Source organism: Macrobrachium rosenbergii, chromosome 23, assembly GCF_040412425.1.
Source record: "Macrobrachium rosenbergii isolate ZJJX-2024 chromosome 23, ASM4041242v1, whole genome shotgun sequence".
Lineage (NCBI taxonomy): Eukaryota > Metazoa > Arthropoda > Malacostraca > Decapoda > Palaemonidae > Macrobrachium > Macrobrachium rosenbergii.
The window spans coordinates 43,556,742-43,575,849 of NC_089763.1; the positions used below are offsets into that span (position 1 = coordinate 43,556,742).

Genomic DNA, 19,108 nt, shown 5'->3' on the forward strand with positions numbered 1-19,108 from the left:
AGTTTTTTGTCAGGTTTTCCCTTTATGCTAATATATGTGTAAAGAGAGATGTTTCCTCTTCACTGTAGTACTGTACTTCTTTCATCTTCCCCTAGTGCACTTTCTGCCTGAATCACCGTTGGGTCTAAGTCTATATATTGCCTTGATTTTCTGGTGCTTCCTGCTAGTTTTCATCTTGTCATTTGCATGGCTACTACTATTTTAACTAACTGCCTCCCTTCTTATTGCATGGCTAGACCATCTCAGTCTTTTAGATCTCCTCAAATTTTTGAACCTTCTGGACACCAATCTAACAGCATCGTCTTCATTTATAGCTTGATCTTCCCATTTAACTGCCCAAAGCATTCCATCCATGAATATCATCATGCATGCAATATTCAAAATCTCCTCCATATGTATCATAGGTGCTTTTTCCAATGTTGCCTGATATAAGTAACAAATCAACTCAGGTTTTACTGATACTAATAAATTCTGCTTGCAGGAGTAGAAATGATAGGTTTGTCACAGTTGGGCATGGCAGTTATTTTAATATTTCTTTTCTTAAAAAGTTTTTTTTCAATTCCAGCTACTTCAAGATGTTAGGTTGAGTCGTGGAGCCCTTCGAGGATTTCCAGATTCTATGCCTTCAGATCCTGACCTTCTTCGAGGTGCCAATGGAAGTGATCACCGAATAACACGTCCTCACACATGTATTGGTACAGAAGATAAGAGAGGTTTAGGTCGCAGAAGCATTGATAATATTTTGAAGGAAGACAGACATGATACTGAAGGTGAAGAAAGGTTACAGTCCTCTGAGAATATTCCAGGAAGAGAGATTGGTTCAGAATGTAAATTAACAGAGAAAAGAGTGGTTAACATTATTCCATTACCTCCAAGAAAGCCTACTTCCCACCCTGCTGTAGGAGGGCAAGACCAAGGCAGTTCTGTAACAATCTCTCATCACACCTTGAAAAATGAGAAAAGTTCTCAGGGATCATCAGTTCCCACCAAATCTCACCCACCTTCTGTGCCATTGTCCCAGTTAGCCACAGTTGATAAATCTTCAAGGCTGTGTCAGGGGCCCGAACCAACTACTGATGGGCACGGCAAGGTAAGACGTGTTTCTGAGGACAGACCGAAGTTGGACAAAAGCCACAGCACACCAGCATATGATATGGAAGATGAAGGATCCATTCCAGTCATTTCTCCAATGAAAACATCAGACAAGTCGCCGCCTGCTCATGCATCACCTTCCTCTTCATCATCATCCTCTACCTCCACTAGTACTACAGCTTCTTCAAAGTTTTTCAACTCTTATGATCCAAAATCATCTTTAAGTAAGTACTCATTGTTTTGGTTGGTGTGTGGTTTGGGTTTTTAGTATGCACAAAGCTTTTCTTTTAGCATGTTTTGATAAGCCGTACATTAATGCTGTTTAAGTTTGGTAAGTAAATTTTGTCTGCCAAGTTGAAGCAGAGCTATACTAATTGTATAGTAACTAACTCATTATTTTCAATAATAATTTCTCTTTACGCTTATGGGACTGAAGTTTTAAGATAGTCAAAAATATTTTGGAAAGGTACTTTGATTTTATCAGTAGTAGTACTTTTTGTGCTAGTCGTAGCCTCTGTCCTACTGTTAGAGAGGAGAATCATTGTTTTACTTGGTTTTGCTAGATATGTGAAATTACTTCAAGCTCAGAAAACTATATTGCGAAGTGCATACTGGTCACAAAATAAGAAAATACATTTTTTCTAACTATATTTCCTTCTCCAGTTTAGCCAATTGTGTCGACTAAACTGTCGATTGAAAGAAAGTTATTTGCCTTGCTTTAAGTTTTACATTCTGTGCAAGGAACAAAACTGGAAATGCCTAGATATGTTGCTTGAATTATATTTTAAGATTTTCTTGAACCAAACAAATTGTCAGGTTTGACATGTTGTATTTCAAATTGTATTACTGTATAGTCACTGTAATAATAGAGGCTAGAATAAATGCTTCAAGTTGAGCTTTTGACGGATTTTCTCTGGTGAAAACTTTAAGGACATTTCTGTTTATATAATTAGATTCAGTGTCTGTTTTTTTTTACACATGGAGGAAACGTCTTTCAGCCAGTGGTTCACATTCCACTATTAGTGGAAAAAGAATTATAATAATATACTGTAGAGGTTGGTTAATCATTCTTGAGTTGAATACTGCTAGTATTTTTAGGTAATAATAGGGCAGTTATTAGGTAGTCCTTTGAAAGCAGCAGATTGCTGTCACTATTACAGTACAGTATTTGTGGTGTATAGCCGTTTGAGACCAGAGACCACTGAATGTTCTGAATTGCAAGGTGAAAATTGGAGTAAGGCAAAATTAAGGAAGTTGAATAGCCAGATGGCAAAAGGCCATAGGATAAGATGAATAGCACAAGGCAGAAAGTAATGCAGTTGGGGCTGTAGGGACATGGCAAAAACCCTTTGGCACCATCTGCTGTATGCCACACCAGATTGATTATTAATACATATAAATTGGCATCATAACTACAGAGGTCATGGGGCATATTTTTTTTACAGAAATTTGTTTGAAGGCTTAAATGTGGTAGAGAGAAATTTGGAGATAAATTGTAGTAAATTTGTAAAACTCTTGAGTTTCAGGGTTAAAAACTTGTAATTCCCCAGACATGGTGCGCTTCCATTTAAACAGCTGGTATTGCTTATTTGAATGCATTATTCCCTAAAATAGTGGTCTATATTGGTAAAATGGCAGATTTAGAGAAGGGAGAGATATTCTAAACTTGAGATCTTCAAAGAGTCATTTTGTCAGGTAGAGACATTGGGGCTTGAAAAGAATTTTCGCAACTTCAGTTGCCATTTATGACTGTTGTCTTTTTAAAGTTCAAAGCTAGAAAACAACAGAACCATGATTCTCTTCTTTTTAAGCAATAAAATGAATTTTCATACCAAAATTTTGATAACAGCCCTTTCAGAAATTAATGACAAATGCTAATCACATTATAAAGTTGTATTCATTTAGTATAGTTACAAGAATTACACTCTTAGAGTTTTGGAGGACAGATTAAGTGCGATGGTCAGTTGTAATGAAAACTATTGTGACACTTTGAGTTGTAAAATCCAGTAGCTGTTGGGATAAGCAAAAATTTACATGGCACTTCCCACAGCTGCAATTATTTATCTAAATGAAATTGAAAAGGTTAGAGTTGGCTGTTTATTTCTCTATATTACAGTGTGCCAGAAACATTAAGGTAAGCTGCAGTTTATTTATATTTTAGAATTAGAAGTACCCCAAAAATTATGACAAATTTATTTTGTGAAACTTAGCAAGTCAGTGGTATAATGCCAGGGGAAATAGGAGCAGGAACTGTATTGGCTTCCCTAGAATGGACATAGTACATTTCATTGTCCTTGAATGTTGTGACATTGTAGTCATTTTTAGTTCTTTTAAGGAAACATGCAAGCTTTATCCTAAAATAAAATACTGTAGTGCCATCAGATAGAAAGCCATAGGTATGCATAGTTTTTTTATGAGAACCTTTAGCATTATAATGTTGAGGAGCATGCCTTTCCTTACTTGGAAATAACATTTTTTGCCTTCTACTGATCCCATTTCTTGAGATGAACTTGAGATTATTGTAGAGAGCCTAATCTAGACTTGCTGCTTTTGAAGTAATTGAAGGTTTGAATGTTGAAAGCCAGGCTGTTTTTGTGTATAAACTTGCATTTGAAGTAATTGAACTTGTCTCAACTCCTACTGATGGTGATTTTAAGAAAAAGGAACCTCTGCATTGATTGAAAGTGTATACATTTTTAAGTCATATTATTTAATGCAGTTCTTGCGTTTTTGTTTATTTTTACTGTTTTTTTTATACTGAAAACATAATAATTTTTTAAGAGTGGTGGTTAGAACACAATATGGGAAGTTAGTTGAACAGAGGGCGTTTCGTTTCTTCTAGTTGTGAAGTGGTTGTCATCCAGCGGTTATTGATTACAGTCACAGTTTCTTCTCTCTGCTGAATTAAGTAGCATTTTTTTAATAATGTGAACTCTGGCCATATGTTTAGAATCAGTTGTTACATAATCATCCGTTTGTTTATACTGTGTGAGTTGCAAACCACCATAATTTGACTGAACCGAACACTGCATACCCAGTTTAATTATAACAAAGCAAAGGATAGTAGCTGCTAGAATACAGTATTCGGAAATGGTGGCCTCAGAGACCGTAGGCCAGATATTCATGTTAGGCAAGAACTTGTGTAAGTCTGAACTTTTCTTTGAGGCGGGGCCTTTTGATAGTCAGTTATGTATGTCTTAAAGGACTCTTAGGCCTTTACATTTGATTCCCTCTCTCTTGTATTGGAAATATATAAGAAATCCCCTTTAAATTGTAAAATTGACAGTGCTTTAGCATGTCCCTATGATTACCATCCTACTAGTTACACATGCAGATTATGCTTTGATGAAATATCCTGGTCACAACTGTATCCATCATCTTTAGCTGCATGGTCTCAACAAAAGCGCTAAAAAATCTTAGGGGTTTAGTGATAGTGAAGCATCCTCATTAAACTTCTACTCATTCTCTTGTTTTTTTTTTTTTTTTTTTAGATTTCTCTCATCACTTCCTCCAAGGAAAATATTAAACTGAGACAGAGATATACTATGCTTCTATCTAAGGCCCACTTTTAAACCAGTTCAGCAACTCCTTTATCTATTAGACAAGCTTCATTTTCGTCACAGAAACTTTTCACTTTAAACAAACTATTGTTCTTTGTACTATGTATATAGTTTCCGGAAAACAGATTTTACTTTTCTTGGAGTCAGGGGAGCACCTTGTTATTTGTCTGTGATACTTGATTCTCATTTAGATTATTTGTTGATGCATTATGGCAGAAGTTCTCAATGTTTTGACTTATTTCATCTTTGACGTTAACCTAGAATCAAAGAAGGGTTTTTCATGATGCCCAGCCTTATGCAAACTTCGTGAATACAGACAAAATTGTAGATTTCTGCATCTAAAGCCTTTTTTTTTTCCTGTTTTGAACTAAGAAGAGTAAAACTACAATTTTTAATAATAAGCCATCATTTGGATTTTGAGACACTGATGAATGTTTTTCTAAAAGTTTAGTATTTTATGTAATATTGATAATAAGAACATGGTTACTGTACATTGTACTCATAAATAATAGTGTTGAGAACAAGCATTGGTTTTTTCTTTATGCTATGTCATTTGAATGGTGTAGTGTTGAAGAATAGGGTTATCAATAAATAAATGAAGCCCTCATACATATTTGATCACAAAAAAAAGCAGGTCTGGTGTTTGCTTCATTATTTGGTTCCATCATCTTTTGGTGTACACTCCCAATTATCAGAATACCCAGGTAACTTGTTGATTCTACCCAGTGCACTTTGAATGATAACTAGAGAGGTGGAGGCATGGAATATGATTTACTTAACTATGAGCAATCTCTATAAGTACTCATGACTAAACTTGAAAAGTTTGAATAAACAATGGTGCTAATGAAACCATAACCACTCAGTGTGTTGGAAGACCATCTTCCCTTGCTCCTCTTGACTGATATCTTTCTGAGCAGCATTGACATTTGAGACACAGTAATGAGTGTGGCCTCTGCAGTTTTGAATACTGTCTGTGGAGGGGAACTTGAGGTGACTTATTTAATTTAGCCAAAACTATGCCATTCAAGCTGATATAGCATAAGTGATACGAGAGGTTATACTAAAGAAACATTAACATTAATTTCAAATTTTATGTTGTCTTAGATGTACTGTGTATAGCCAAAACTGTCTTGCATAGGTGATAGATATAGCCATTAAATGTTTATGTCATATAGTGCATGAATATTTTAAAATTAATTGGTAACCTTGCTGGATGTGCCCTGAATCTATTTGAATGTTTGCATTTTTGTCAAGTGCCTGTGTGCATAGAGTTGACACTAATATGAACTGACATTTCTTGTAAAGCTGTTGTTTTGGTGTGAACGTTATTTTTGGATGAAATTTGATTTAAATATTATTATAGGAATTTCAGCTTATATTTATACTGTGGATATGTAACTAAGCAGAAACATTATTCAAATTGTCTAGCAAATTCTTGTGGAGTTTTTTAAGATTAAAAAACTTCACTGATTTCTCTAAAAGCCTTTTCTTGAAGGAGGATGAGATATAACTCAGATATTTTACCTTCAAATTTTATTTCCTTTATATTCATACTATACCATTCTGGTTTTTGAGCCTATGGAATACACTATATAAATGCCCTGCTTAGCTTGAATACTGTATTTTAAACTAGGTAGTATGAATAGCTTCTTTGTTACTTATGTCCTTCCATTTTAGTATAGTTTACTTCTGGTTTAGTGGTCTGCACTATTAAGGTAATGCTATACATTAATTTAGGATCTGAGTGTTTAAACATCCATAAACTATTTTTAAACAAACTTTTTGCATCATCAGTACAAAGACAGACAACTAATGAAGTTGAAGTTTAATTCTTATTGCTGCCAGACTAATGGGATGTAAGCTTGACGACTGAAACCACCTCTTTTGAAGAGGTTTGTTGTTTAGTGTATCTGAAAGAACTTAGTCCAGTAGCATTTCCTGCTAATAACACAAGGACTTATGTCTGATCAGTGTACTTTTGAATTTTGGTTTTGTCCATGTTTTATGTCTCTTGGCCCACCTCTTTTCTAAATTATTTTTGAAAACCACTATGTATGCCCCAATCTCTTTAAACATACAGATGTCAGTTATGCATTATTTATTTATTCCAAAGCCTGTATGTTAATGAAATTTCTTTGTTGTCGTGCCAGAAAATAAAAAGGCAGAATTCCTGACATGGAATGCTATTTTCTGACATGGATCAAGTCCATGTACTAATAGTAAATGTTTTCTTTAAAGTACGTCTTAATACCGCTGATGAATTTTCACACTTCTGCTCTACCTGATTACGTGGTTGGGACTAATGACTGGAGTGGTAAATTTAAAATGGAAGTGATACTTAGATGATAAACAAGGCCTCTCCCACTAGGATGAGTTTTCTTCAGTTGTCATAACTATCTGGTCCACAGTGAAAGTTAGACAGATGTAATTTGAGACTCTGCTTAGCTGGTGAGGTATCATCCAAAAGCTCCCTTTGGTAGTCATTCATCACTTAATTTTGTCCACCTTCACCAAGGATAAAGGCAAGATTTTTTGTTAATATGTAGTGTAAATTTTTATTGACTTGGATTCTTGAATTGACCTATAATTCTTTTCTTCTCTTCACCTGTGTAATAGGTTTTATATTTTTAATGATTTGTGCTTCATGAATGTTTATGTTGTTTATGTATTGTTGAATTTTGGAAGGAAGCTTTATTTTTAATATCTTTTAGGTATCGTATTATTGGCACGTTTATGACTGTCCTCCTACTGCAGGGGAGTTGTAACTTTTATTTGGATTCTTAGTAGTTACTTTTGGTGGTAATAGGAATTAAACTACAATGATCATTTGTACTTTACAGTACCACAATTAGTAGATTGTTTCTTGTGTTGAATACAGTACAAAATTTATTGTACTTTCAGAGGTCATACAGTTTAGATGTAATCCAATTGACGGGCTGAATAGTTTGCATTGGTGCTTGGACTGGATTTTTTTTTTATTTGCTGCATGATTAGCTTTTATAGTATTGTGCTTTTGTTCCCATTTCCTTTAGTGCCTCCTCCTCCTCCTCCACCAGTACCACAGCAGGGGTCTTATTGTGCCAGAAATATATCATCTGAGGTTACGGCTGCTATATCGTCAAATAATGGTGAAGGGGTTAAAAAACACTTCCGATCACAAGTGGTCTTCCCTGTGGTCATAGCTGCAACTGCTGCCTGTAATGCATCATCTTGTGGGAGCATTGGTAACACTGCAAGGGGCGAAGCTGTTGAGAATGGTGCAGGACCTATTTCTAGAAATGCTAATGTTGAGGATGACAGTGTTCATGAAGAAAAACTGCATGGCAGTGGTAGTGGTGATGGTAGTAACAGTGCTAGAAAGTGTAGTAACAGTAGTACTGGCAGTGAGAAGTCTAAAGTATCTCAGACTGTGCTGCAGTCAGCTGCTGCTCTTCCACCAGCAGCTGAAGCTTCCCAACTTTCTTCTTCCTCCACTTCTACAGCTGCTGTGGTCTTGAGAGAGACACGCAGCAGTTCTCCTTCAGTATGGCGTCGAGGACTTCTGGTCACTGACCAGGGTAAGGAAGTATTATTCAAAACTTTTATTAATGAGGTTTTCATTATAGTTTATTGTTTCTATGTCTTTTATATTCTGTTTTCTTATAATATAGAACTTGTTCCATTGCAGATTTGTAAGTATGCTAAGTTTGTTGGGAAAGCCAGCAGTAGCAGATTGTTCTTAATGAACTGAAACCTTTTTGTAAAAATATATACAAGCTAAACTTTTGAAATTTAATTGGGAGAAACTGTATAATACCTAACATTAAACTATTTTTAGTATAAATATAAAAATTAATTAAGAGTTGTGTAAGTGCTTTAACATTACGATTGTTCAAAACCATGGACATTATAGTATTACTATTGTATACAGTATTACTATTGTATTACATTTATTGAAGAAAGTTTTAATAGCAGTAACAAAAAACACAAAATAAAACTGGTTTTTGACTGTTTTCAACTCTCTTCAACTTTCTTGCTTGGGATTTAGCAATGAAACTGATTGAGCCATAATCACTAGTTGCTACATGACTTATTAATTTAGTTTATTGTAAACATTCGGAATTTGACTTGACAAGATCAAACCTATTGCTTTGCAAATGCCGTATTGCTAGTCTGGGAAGAGTGAACAATTACTGAACTCATTTAAGCAACAAATAAACAACAAATAAGCAACAAACAAAGCTCAAGTTGTTCATAGCAACCCACCAGTTATACACTTGAATTTTAAAGTCTAGAAGCTGGAAGAAATAGTACAGATTGTTTGCACATAAATTGCCATGAACCATTGGTAGGTAGTAACTGTCCTCAATATTTTGCATGTCTGTGATTTAAGTATCAGTTTGAAAGTGTCCCCAGCTATGAATTTGTAGTTGGATTCTATTGATTTGTCACTCATTTGTTCATTCTTTACCTTTGCTTTCCTTTTTTTGAATTGGTGGTAAATTAGTGGATAGCAAGAAGCTCCAGTTTATAAAAGAATAAATGTGGAGACTGCGTATAGATTTCATGGGATTTGATCCTAGATAAGACGAGGGATTTTTTAGCTGCTAAACAAGGGGTAATACGTGTATGCCAAGCCAAGTAAGGAATAGAATTCTTTGAGACAGATTGCCAAGGCTTGGCAAATATTAATTGGTCATCTAGTGTCCTTGATGAGGTTGGTCCCCCGCAGGTACTTTTAACTTTGTCACCTTCAGCTGCAGGTGATTTCCTTTAAAAGGTTGTTAAGATTATTACAATGGACCTCGTCTTGCATGACCTCCATAGGTGGAGTAATCATGGAAATTTATTCAGGGATTTTCTCTTGTTCCTCAAAGTCCTGGGTTCCTCATATTCGTAGATGTCTCAGTGTCTGGATGGAGAACACACCAGGAGGGCTCAGAGTCTCAAGGGACCTGGTTCAGGGAGGAAAGCTATTTTGTGTGGGGTCTTCTTTCCTGGTTATCAACCCCTCACTTAGATGTTTCCCTCTCACTCCTAACAAAGTCCCTTAGATGGCCGTGAGTGATGTTCAGGTCTCTGACCAGTTCTCTTTCTTCTCATGCTGAACTCTTACTCCACTGGTAGAATATTCACCTGATGATTGCCCTGCTTCTTGACTCTTTTGATATCTGCATGGTTTTTTTCTCCTCCTCTGTGTTACCTCTGGCTGTAACATCTCTGGCGCCCTTTACTGTGCCAAGGTTCATGAGTTTGCCCATAGACTCTCCCTCAGTCTCAATTGTATGAGTGTCTTTTGCTTTCTCCTACTACACATCCTTGTTGACTTGCAATTCTGCTGCTAAAGGTCCATTGCTGATTCATATGAATGCTCCTCCTTTCTATCCAGGAAGTTCTGGTAGTTGTGATGGGATGAGAGACATGTACCTTCTGCTAGTGCATGCTTGGTCCCTCTGGTGTTTTAAGATTCGAGAGACTTGATCTGCCCACTTTATGTCTTGCTTTGCCTCTGAGGGAAGTGTCCCCTTGAATTCTCATTTTATTATCGTCCTTCACATTTTTCTGTCCACCTTTCTCATTGCTGTTATTGTTTGTGAGTTGTCCCTGCATCAGATGTTTTCAGATTCAACCCCCTCTTGAATGATTCCACATCAACTGCACAACCTTCTTTTAGTGCTGCCTGTGTACAGTCTTCATGTTTGCCATGTTCATCTGTGTTCTCCTTGTAACTTGTTTGTTTCTTTAAGATGACTTCCTTCATGGAGATCCTCATTGCATCTTTCGGTCTTTTATTGACTGTTCAATCATTTTCGAAGAGATGCTTTGGTGGATAATCTGAGTTTGGATTAAGGAGCTTTGAATGGTGACAGTCTTTTTCTAGCAAGCACTTTTTTCACATTCTGCGAAGGTCATTGCTTCATTAGTACATTTCTGAAACTTTCAAATTCTGACTCTCATATCTCTCTTCCTGCTTTGTTTTGTGAGGTGTTCTGGAAAAGGCAATTTTCCAGGCATGCTCTCTCCTATATAGGAAAGTAAAAATCATTAATGTCAGACTTTGAGATACAGTACTCATTTATTAGGTTTTATATATATCTGAGCAAATTGTTAAACGCTTAACTTAATCATTTAGTATGTGGAATCATATTATTACATGGTTATATCAGAATTCCGCCGCCCGGCTGATGAAGAGTTAGAGGAATTTAGTTGCATATGCAGCCACGTAAAATTCCTTAGTGAAATCAGTGGAAAATGGGAAAATGGCAATGTAGAACAAGCATTTGAATCATTTTTTGATATTCTAGGAAATAAGCTAAATATGAATAAAAATTTATTCAAGTCACCTCATAGATAAGTCAAAACATAAAGCTCATGTATTAAACATATACAGTTTAGATAAAAGACACTGAATATTTACAACCCTGTGTGGGGCCTCTTTTCCAAGACTCTCATGAAAATATGCTAACTTTACAAAGTTATACATGTTTCTTCTAATAATTTATTTTATTTTATTTTGTAAAATTATGATTACAGCCCACACATTATCATAACAGATACAGTAAGAAGTAAAATCAGTAACAAACTCTGAGTATATTTATTGTAATTATTTAGGGGAGATGCAGTACCTTTTTGTGGGGTATACATATTTTTTCTAATATTTTTTGCACTTTTTGTAGTAAAATTACAATTATAGCTGACATACTATCATAAAAGATAATAACTAAAACCAACAGCAATCCCTGGGTACGTATATTTATGAGCAAATAAATAAAAAGACATAATGGGATAGAGAGGGACGATATATTCCCCATCAAGTCTCAAGGTGCACTGAGCCCTCTCTGTCCTGTGCTGAGCTACTACACTTGCCATAAGTCATGTATGGACCATTGAAGTGATATGAACCTCTTTCCCGTTAAATTTATCCAAATCATATGGCTCGTAATATTAATACTGATATGAGTTACCTTGTCCTTGCTCAAAATCTGTCATAGATCCTCATATGATCATGCCCGTCCATTAAGTGTTAATGAGCAGTGAACACTTTGATATCAGAATTGTAATAGTAATAGAGCAGCTGATAAATTCCCCTGCTGCACATAGTTCATTACAGTATACTGATTTTATAGGTGGTGATCCCAAAAAAAAATAAATGGTCTTCATTCAGATAAGAATGAAAAGAGTAAGTGGAAAGCCTCCTCACTAAATAGCTATTTGATTTCAGTACAAGAAAGACTGTAACTCTCATTCAGACAGACAAGACTTCATTTTTTTATTTTTTTATTTTTATTGGAGTGTAGCCTCTCTATTTACCCTCTGATTAGTGTACAACTCCAGTCTCAAGGCGTGGTGCAAGATGGAGATTGCTTGAAATGTGAAATGGGGATATTTCATGTCAACCAGCAACTGCTGTACTCATTTTGAATTGTTTTCAGCATTGTTTGTCTGCCCATAGTGGGCGTTTAAACAACGTAAGGGCTTGAGAGGTTTTATCTAATAAAGTGATATAGAATTGTGTGGTTTTGCCTCCATATGCGCAAATAGGGATGGATGATCCTTTTAATTTATAAAGAGTTAAATTTTAATGAACTTTTGAGTTAATTTCTTGTGATTTACACAGGATAAAAAGCCTCTCTGATAGATCCTTTATCCCTCACTTTATGTGCACATTATTATCTACAGTGAATAATCTATAAAGTAGGTTTTGAGTTGCAACAGTATCGTTAGGATAGTGTGGATTCATACACATATTTTGAGATTTTGTCAAACTTCTTTAGTTGAAATTTAATATATTTTTATTTTAGTTTTGTCAGTGTAAAGCCAGTGCTTTATAAGCATGTAAATTCAGTATTTGTATAATCATTGAAGAGTTGTGACTTGTTCCTTTTTATTAGTAGAAATTTTCCTCATGTCATTCTTGAATGCATTATGTATGCTTGAGAATAATTCTAGGAAGCCGACGTATCTCCTGCCGAGAGCTGGGACAAGGGGACCACCAAGGTTGGCTGTACCGACGTCGTGATAACAAGGGCTTCCTGTTGTCCCATCGATGGGAGCGACGATGGTTTATCCTGAAGGTTGGGTTTTCTTCTTAGCCTGCATTCTTGCTGATATTAAATGACTTAGTAAGTTCACTGTGACTTGATGCCATAGCTACTCTTTTTTGAAATCTTAACCAATGTTCTCTTTGCAACAGAAAAATTACTTGTATGGTTACCGAGACAGGGAAGCTGTGCGTGCAGATTCTTTGATATACCTTCCTGGTTTCCATGTATGTCCAGCTAGTGATGTGAAATCAAAGAAATACGCCTTCAAAATATATCATTCAAGTAAGAATTTGAGTTTGGTATCAGAAAAAACCAAAATAGTTAAATTTGAGTAATATAAACATGACAAAAATATTTTGTATATACAGCAATTACATTTTAGGGTGGTATTTTATGTGTGTGAATCTATTTTAGTTTTTAATACATTGATTAAAGAAGAAGCACAATAACATGGTAATGCAGAAAATAGAGGAAAAGTACAAATGTTAAATAAGTAGATTTTTAGAAAATTATGTATACAGTGTGCAGTCCTTTAACATAGAGATAGTCACTCTTGAAGTCAGAGCTCTTTCATCATTCTTCCAACATAGAGATGACCCTTGTATTTATGTACTGCATCATGGTCAGTCTTTCCTCACTTAGCAAAATCAGTGATATCCAGGTTGCTAGTGTTAATACTAATCCTTTAAGTATTTCACCTTCTCTCTTCACCCTTTGTTTGTGGGCAAAGTCAGCAGTGCATCAGTGCATACCTTCTTGATTTTAATTTCAGTAAGTGGCTGTACGTACAAGGTTTTTTAATAGCTCGACATTATTCATGCTGGAAATGGTAGGATCTGGTTACTTTTGTTAGTAATTATGTTTGGTATTTGGATTGTATTCAGTATGCTAAGTTCTTTGGGTAGGCCTAACTGTACTGTACTTAGATAGTTGGCATACACTTAACTTTTTCTTATTACTGGGATTTTATAGACATGTATTGTATAATTTTGTTCATTATTTTTTTTATTTTATGTATGGTATGCATCCATTATCTTGCAAGTGCCCACTCTACTGAATGTTTTTGGAGAATTTTTATTCTTTAACAAGCTCATAACAGTCTGAAGCTTTAGCTGTAGAGCGTTCTGTAGAGTAAGTGTTATACAACTTAAAGCATTAGTCTTCCTCAGAGGTCAAGGAGGTACTAGGTTGATGTGTGTGCAGAAAAGCCTTTAGGATTATATACCAGGCAGATGAGAATACTAAATTGGTTAAAAAATTAAGTCTAGAGAGAAGAATTATCTTGCTCGGTGCCATCAATGGAAAAAATTGGATTTGCTGAAATAGCCATAGCAACCCAAGATGGTGTTCTTATTTTAAGCCTGCTAGGGTTGGGGGCACCCACCCAACCCATCAGTATTTTTTGAGTTAAGTATTGTTCTTGAGTACTCATTGTGATGAGTTTTAATCAGCATTCATAAATACAGCTCCAAAATTTATAGTGAGTGCCTTCATCCCAATTCATCTGGTCAAGTTTCAGGATGGTAAATGATGTAGTGAGTATGGCAGCCTCCGAAAGTGGATATTCACCTAAATTAAGGATGGAATTACATCCATCTAGAATGTTTCTATCTCTTGACTAATGAGTTGTGCTGTAAGCAATAATTCATATATTCAGGTAGAAGCATCTGTCTTAGGAAATATGAAAGTTTAGGTTTTTTATGGGTTGTATAGTATTGTTCTGGAAAGACAGCAGATATTTTCAGTGTGCACTACCACTGTTACTTAAAGAAGCCACCTCACAAGGGGAAGAAAGTTTGATTGTATAGTAGACATAACTGTACTGTCCTGTGTATCTTTTACAAATCACACCTTATTCACAAGTAATTCTGCCTTTGCCAGGTGGGGCAACATTTTACTTTGCATGTGATACAAGTGAGGAAAGGAGTCGTTGGATGAGCCAGATGGGGCTATCTGCCATCTCTTCCTTGGCAGTTCATCATCGTCAACAAACAACCCAGCAACAAAATCACTGTGAGTATGCAAATTCCCTTGATGTTTAATTCAGAAGCAATGTCTGCCATGCTAGTATTTTTTTTACAGAGGGGATGTTGCTATACCCCTTGATGTCTGTGCAGACTGAATGAAAAGTTTAGTATTAAATGTTTGGTTTCACGTTATCGCTTCATAGTTGTATTACAGTAATTATACTGTATATATTTTCTGCAACCTATGTGCATCATTTGTCCCTGTGGATAGTGTTCATATTGCACGTTGAAATAAAGTCATCATTAAGAAGTTGAAACATTTGGGAAAGCAAGTGTTATGTTGTTTCTTTTCATGGTTTAGTTTAATAATTGTACTTTTACAGGGTACAGCTGCTTCTACCCATTTTATTATTTATCCCAGGAGTGTGAACCTACTCGAGAAAGAGATAGTTATCAAGAATGTATTAAAGTAGTCATTATCACTGGTGACTTAAGCCTAAGTATTGCATAGAAGTGTAGTAGAAAGCTTAGAAAATATTAGGATACAGTGAATTTCAGTTGATTTTATGGAAATACAAACCAGAGGCTTTTATATAGGAGTATACTTCAACGTGAGCTGAAGACTGGTGTTGCGCTTGGTAAAGTGGTGGTTAACTGGTGGTTAAGGGCATATGAGTAGGGGAATACCCCTATTTCACTTGCAGTCACGAAACCCTTTTCAGCAACTGTCAAGTAAGGATGTCTTGTTTAGCTGCTCCTGACTGCTAAGTTGAGGTTGTGTTTTTGTTACATGAGAAACAGTATCATTTTTTGAAGGTGTGATGGGTGTTAGTAAGCATAGCGAAGTGAATCTTATACCATTTTAGGTGGATCCCCACTGTAAAATACTCTGTTTAGGAGAGAATTTATTGCTATTGAAAGTTTCAGTAGAAGAAGCACCCTTGAAGAGTATCATGTTTGTTTTTGTTTAGTCTAGGGTTTGTTGATGATGGGTACATTGTTATTAGCTGAGTACGCATTTGGACGAGATCAATAAAAGCACATAAATATTAAAAAGTTCTTTCTTACTTTGCCCGTGTGTATTGTTGCGCATATTTCAATGTTAATTTTGTCTACAGTTCTAAAGGCCCATTGGCTGAACCCCGTTGCCACCAATTTCCTGTTCTACAATTTTATATGATTTTTACCGGTTTCCAGCTGGTGTCAGAAGAATTTATCCGTATGTTAAGACCGCAGGTTTGTTAGCTATGAAAAATACAAATTGATTAAAAATTTGTCATTTTATTAACAAAGGCTTGCATAATATTTTGCCTATTTCAAAGAGGCTTACTTGTGCACATCAGACATTGTAAAGTATTTCTGATTTATGAGCTTAGGAGTTTCAGATATGAGAATGGACATCATTGACAATACTCATTTTTTGCGGGCTAAATGAAGCTGAGTGAAAAGCTGTTGTCATGATGTCATTTGGTAATGCAAAACTTAAACTGTAGAGGTGCTTTTAAGTATTTTTAAATTACATCAGTTGGTGGAAAGGTACATGACCAATAGGCAGTTCTAGGATTTCAGAATTGAAATCTCTTCTATCATAATTTTTAGTTATGAATTTGTTATGTATTAAAAATTTATAATTATGAGGGTTCTTATTAGTATTTGAAACTTCTAGTACTCTGGGATATATTTAATTAACATCAGGTAGTATTTCTGTTATTTAATTATAATAGATCATCTATATACAGGCAGTCCCCAGGTCACGCTGGACTCGGTTTACGACATTCCGAGTTTACGACGCTCTTCAAATATAGTCGTCAAAAATTATTTCCTGGATTATAATGCATGTTCTAAGTTTACGACGCCGATCCGATGGAAGAAATATGGCTCCAAAATGGCAGAATGGTCAAATTTTGGCAGTTTTTTGGTGAAAAACTCAATAAAAATGTAGGATACATTGTTTTCAAGACACCTAAGGATTAAAAGTACTGTAAGGTTTTCTTATGATTTTCAACGGTATTTCGGACAACGCCTATCCGAATGGAAGACATATGCATCCCAAACGTCAGAATGGTCAAAATTTAGAGGGTTTTTTTATGAAAAACTCTATAAAAATGCAGGCTACGTTGTTTTCAAGACACCCAGAGGATTAAAAGTAGGGTTTTCTTACGATTTTTGATGGTATTTAGGACGATGCCAGTCCAACGCCGATCCGAATGTAAGAAAATTTATCCAAAATGGCAGAATGGCCAAAATTTGGAGATTTTTTTTTAATGAAAAACTCAATTTTACGATTTTTGACGGTATTTCGGACGACACCGATCTGAATGGAAGAAATATGCATCCAGAATGGCATATTGGTCAAAATTTGGAGGGTTTTTTTATGAAAAACTCAATAAAATTGCAGGATGTGTTATTTTCAAGACACCCAAAGAATTAAAAGTAAGGCTTTCGTATGATATTTGACGATATTTTGGGCGACGCCAATCTGAACGGAAGAAATGAAATTGAAATTCATAGAGCAATATTCACTAATTACTGATTTTTATTTTATTTTCATGACTAAATACATATTTTAGATAAAAAAAATTTACTAATTTTCAAATATAAATATTGAGGTAACCATACCGAAATATTGTGCTAGAGACTTCCCGTTTGTTGCAAAATGAAGGTAACTGATTGAATATTACTAGACTGTAATGTTTTAGCTTATAATTGCAGTTTTCGACCATTTCGGTCCAGTTAAAGTTGACCGAAGGTCGAATTTTTTCTATTTATCATGATTTATATGAAAATATTTCAAAATGATAAAAGCTACAACGTGAGTTATTTTTTGTTGTATTCTACATGAAATTGCGCACATTTTCATGTGTAACACTTTATGTAATGCCTAATAGAAAATGGTGCGAAAATTACGACAAGGTGACTAAAGAAATTCTGAGATTTTCAGCCGAGTTACATGACGGAGGTAAGGAAAAGTTTTTCAAAAATTCACCATAAATCGAAATTGTTCCCGTTTGTTGCAAATGAAGGTAAATGATTGAATGTTACTAGAATGTAAGAATTGTAGCTTACAATTGCATTTTTCAACCATTTCAGTCGAGTCAAAGTTGACTGTAGGTTTAAATTTTGGCACTTATCATGATTTATATGAAAATATTTCAAAATTGATAAAAGCTACAACCATGAGTTATTTGTTGTTGTATTCTACATGAAATTGTGCACATTTTCATATATAAAACTTTATGTAAAGGCTAATAGAAAATGGTGCAAAAATGATGACAAAATGACTAAAGAATTTCTGAGGTTTTCAGCAGAGTTAGCTGATGCTTTCTTTTGGGATAAGAAGGAAATTCGCGCATGCGCAGCTGGGTCACGCTTGTAAACAAAACAACAGCATGATCCGTGAACTCCCAGCATCCCTCAAGGCGCGTGATTTAAAATTTTTCGCAAACTAGGCCTATAAGTATTTTTCCGCGAATATTTAAAAAACTTTTTGTAGTCGACATATTTTACATCCACTTGGCACCCGACAAACAATTTTTGTCAACATAAAATACGTCCAGTCGGCATTTAAGGTTTAATAAAATTTTTTATTAAAATCCCTCAAAATTACAAAACAGCTTACCAATGTGAACAGCTCAGTTCTCTCTCTCTCTCTCTCTCTCTCTCTCTCTCTCTCTCTCTCTCTCTCTCTCTCTCTCTCTCTCTCTCTCTCTCTCTGATAAAAATTTGGAGGGGTTTTTTATGAAAAACATTAAAATGCAGGTTACGTCGTTTTCAAGACATCCAAAAGATACCCAAAGGATTAAAAGTAGGTTTTCTTACAATTTTCAATGATTATTTCGGGTTACGGCAATTTTCGGCTTACAATGCGGTGTTGGAACGGAACCTCTGTCGTAAACTGGGGACTGCTTGTATTTATATGTAATTTTATGTTCAAGTATACCTTTTAAGAAATTATTTTGCAAGAATTTAGACCCATAAATATATATATGTAAATTTGCAATATTTGGGCTGTAATTTGCACTCGCAGGGAAACCAGTTCTTTGTCTATATAAGTTTTATAAAATTTGATATATTTATGGTCAATACAAAGTTTGTGTGTTTCAACAAAGGTAATATTACTAATAGTAATAATTTTATTTTCATGGTATACAGTATTTGTAAACTACAGGGAACATATTTATTCTATATGACAATTTATTTAATAAGATGGTTTGTATTCTTTAAGGAAAAAATGATAAAGTTTTAAAAGTAATTTTGTATTTTTTTGGGTATACAAACCAGAGCCATTAATTGAGCCAACCTCAGCTGCCCCACTCTGTCCCTGCAGCTGAAGGAAAAAGTGAGTAGGTAAGGTTGGGAAGCTGTACCCCTTCATTACACCATCATCACCAGTTAACTACTCATTATCAAGATTCAATGACAGTCCAACTCACAGTGAAGGGTACTTCAATATATGAAAGGCTCT

At 35.2% G+C, this 19,108-nt stretch overlaps 1 protein-coding gene across 3 annotated transcripts in view; it reads left to right on the forward strand.

Annotated features, from left to right (window-relative positions):
- Positions 1-19,108, forward strand: part of cnk (connector enhancer of ksr) — a 75,611-nt gene that overhangs the window by 33,363 nt on the left and 23,140 nt on the right. For 2 of the 3 annotated variants that reach the window (XM_067125829.1, XM_067125831.1), the window contains 5 exons: positions 566-1,316; positions 7,685-8,209; positions 12,582-12,706; positions 12,826-12,958; positions 14,558-14,689. In XM_067125829.1, coding sequence (XP_066981930.1) covers positions 566-1,316; positions 7,685-8,209; positions 12,582-12,706; positions 12,826-12,958; positions 14,558-14,689 — 1,666 coding nt within the window. The remainder of the gene's footprint in view (positions 1-565; positions 1,317-7,684; positions 8,210-12,581; positions 12,707-12,825; positions 12,959-14,557; positions 14,690-19,108) is intronic. The other variant, XM_067125830.1, reaches the window with a different exon arrangement.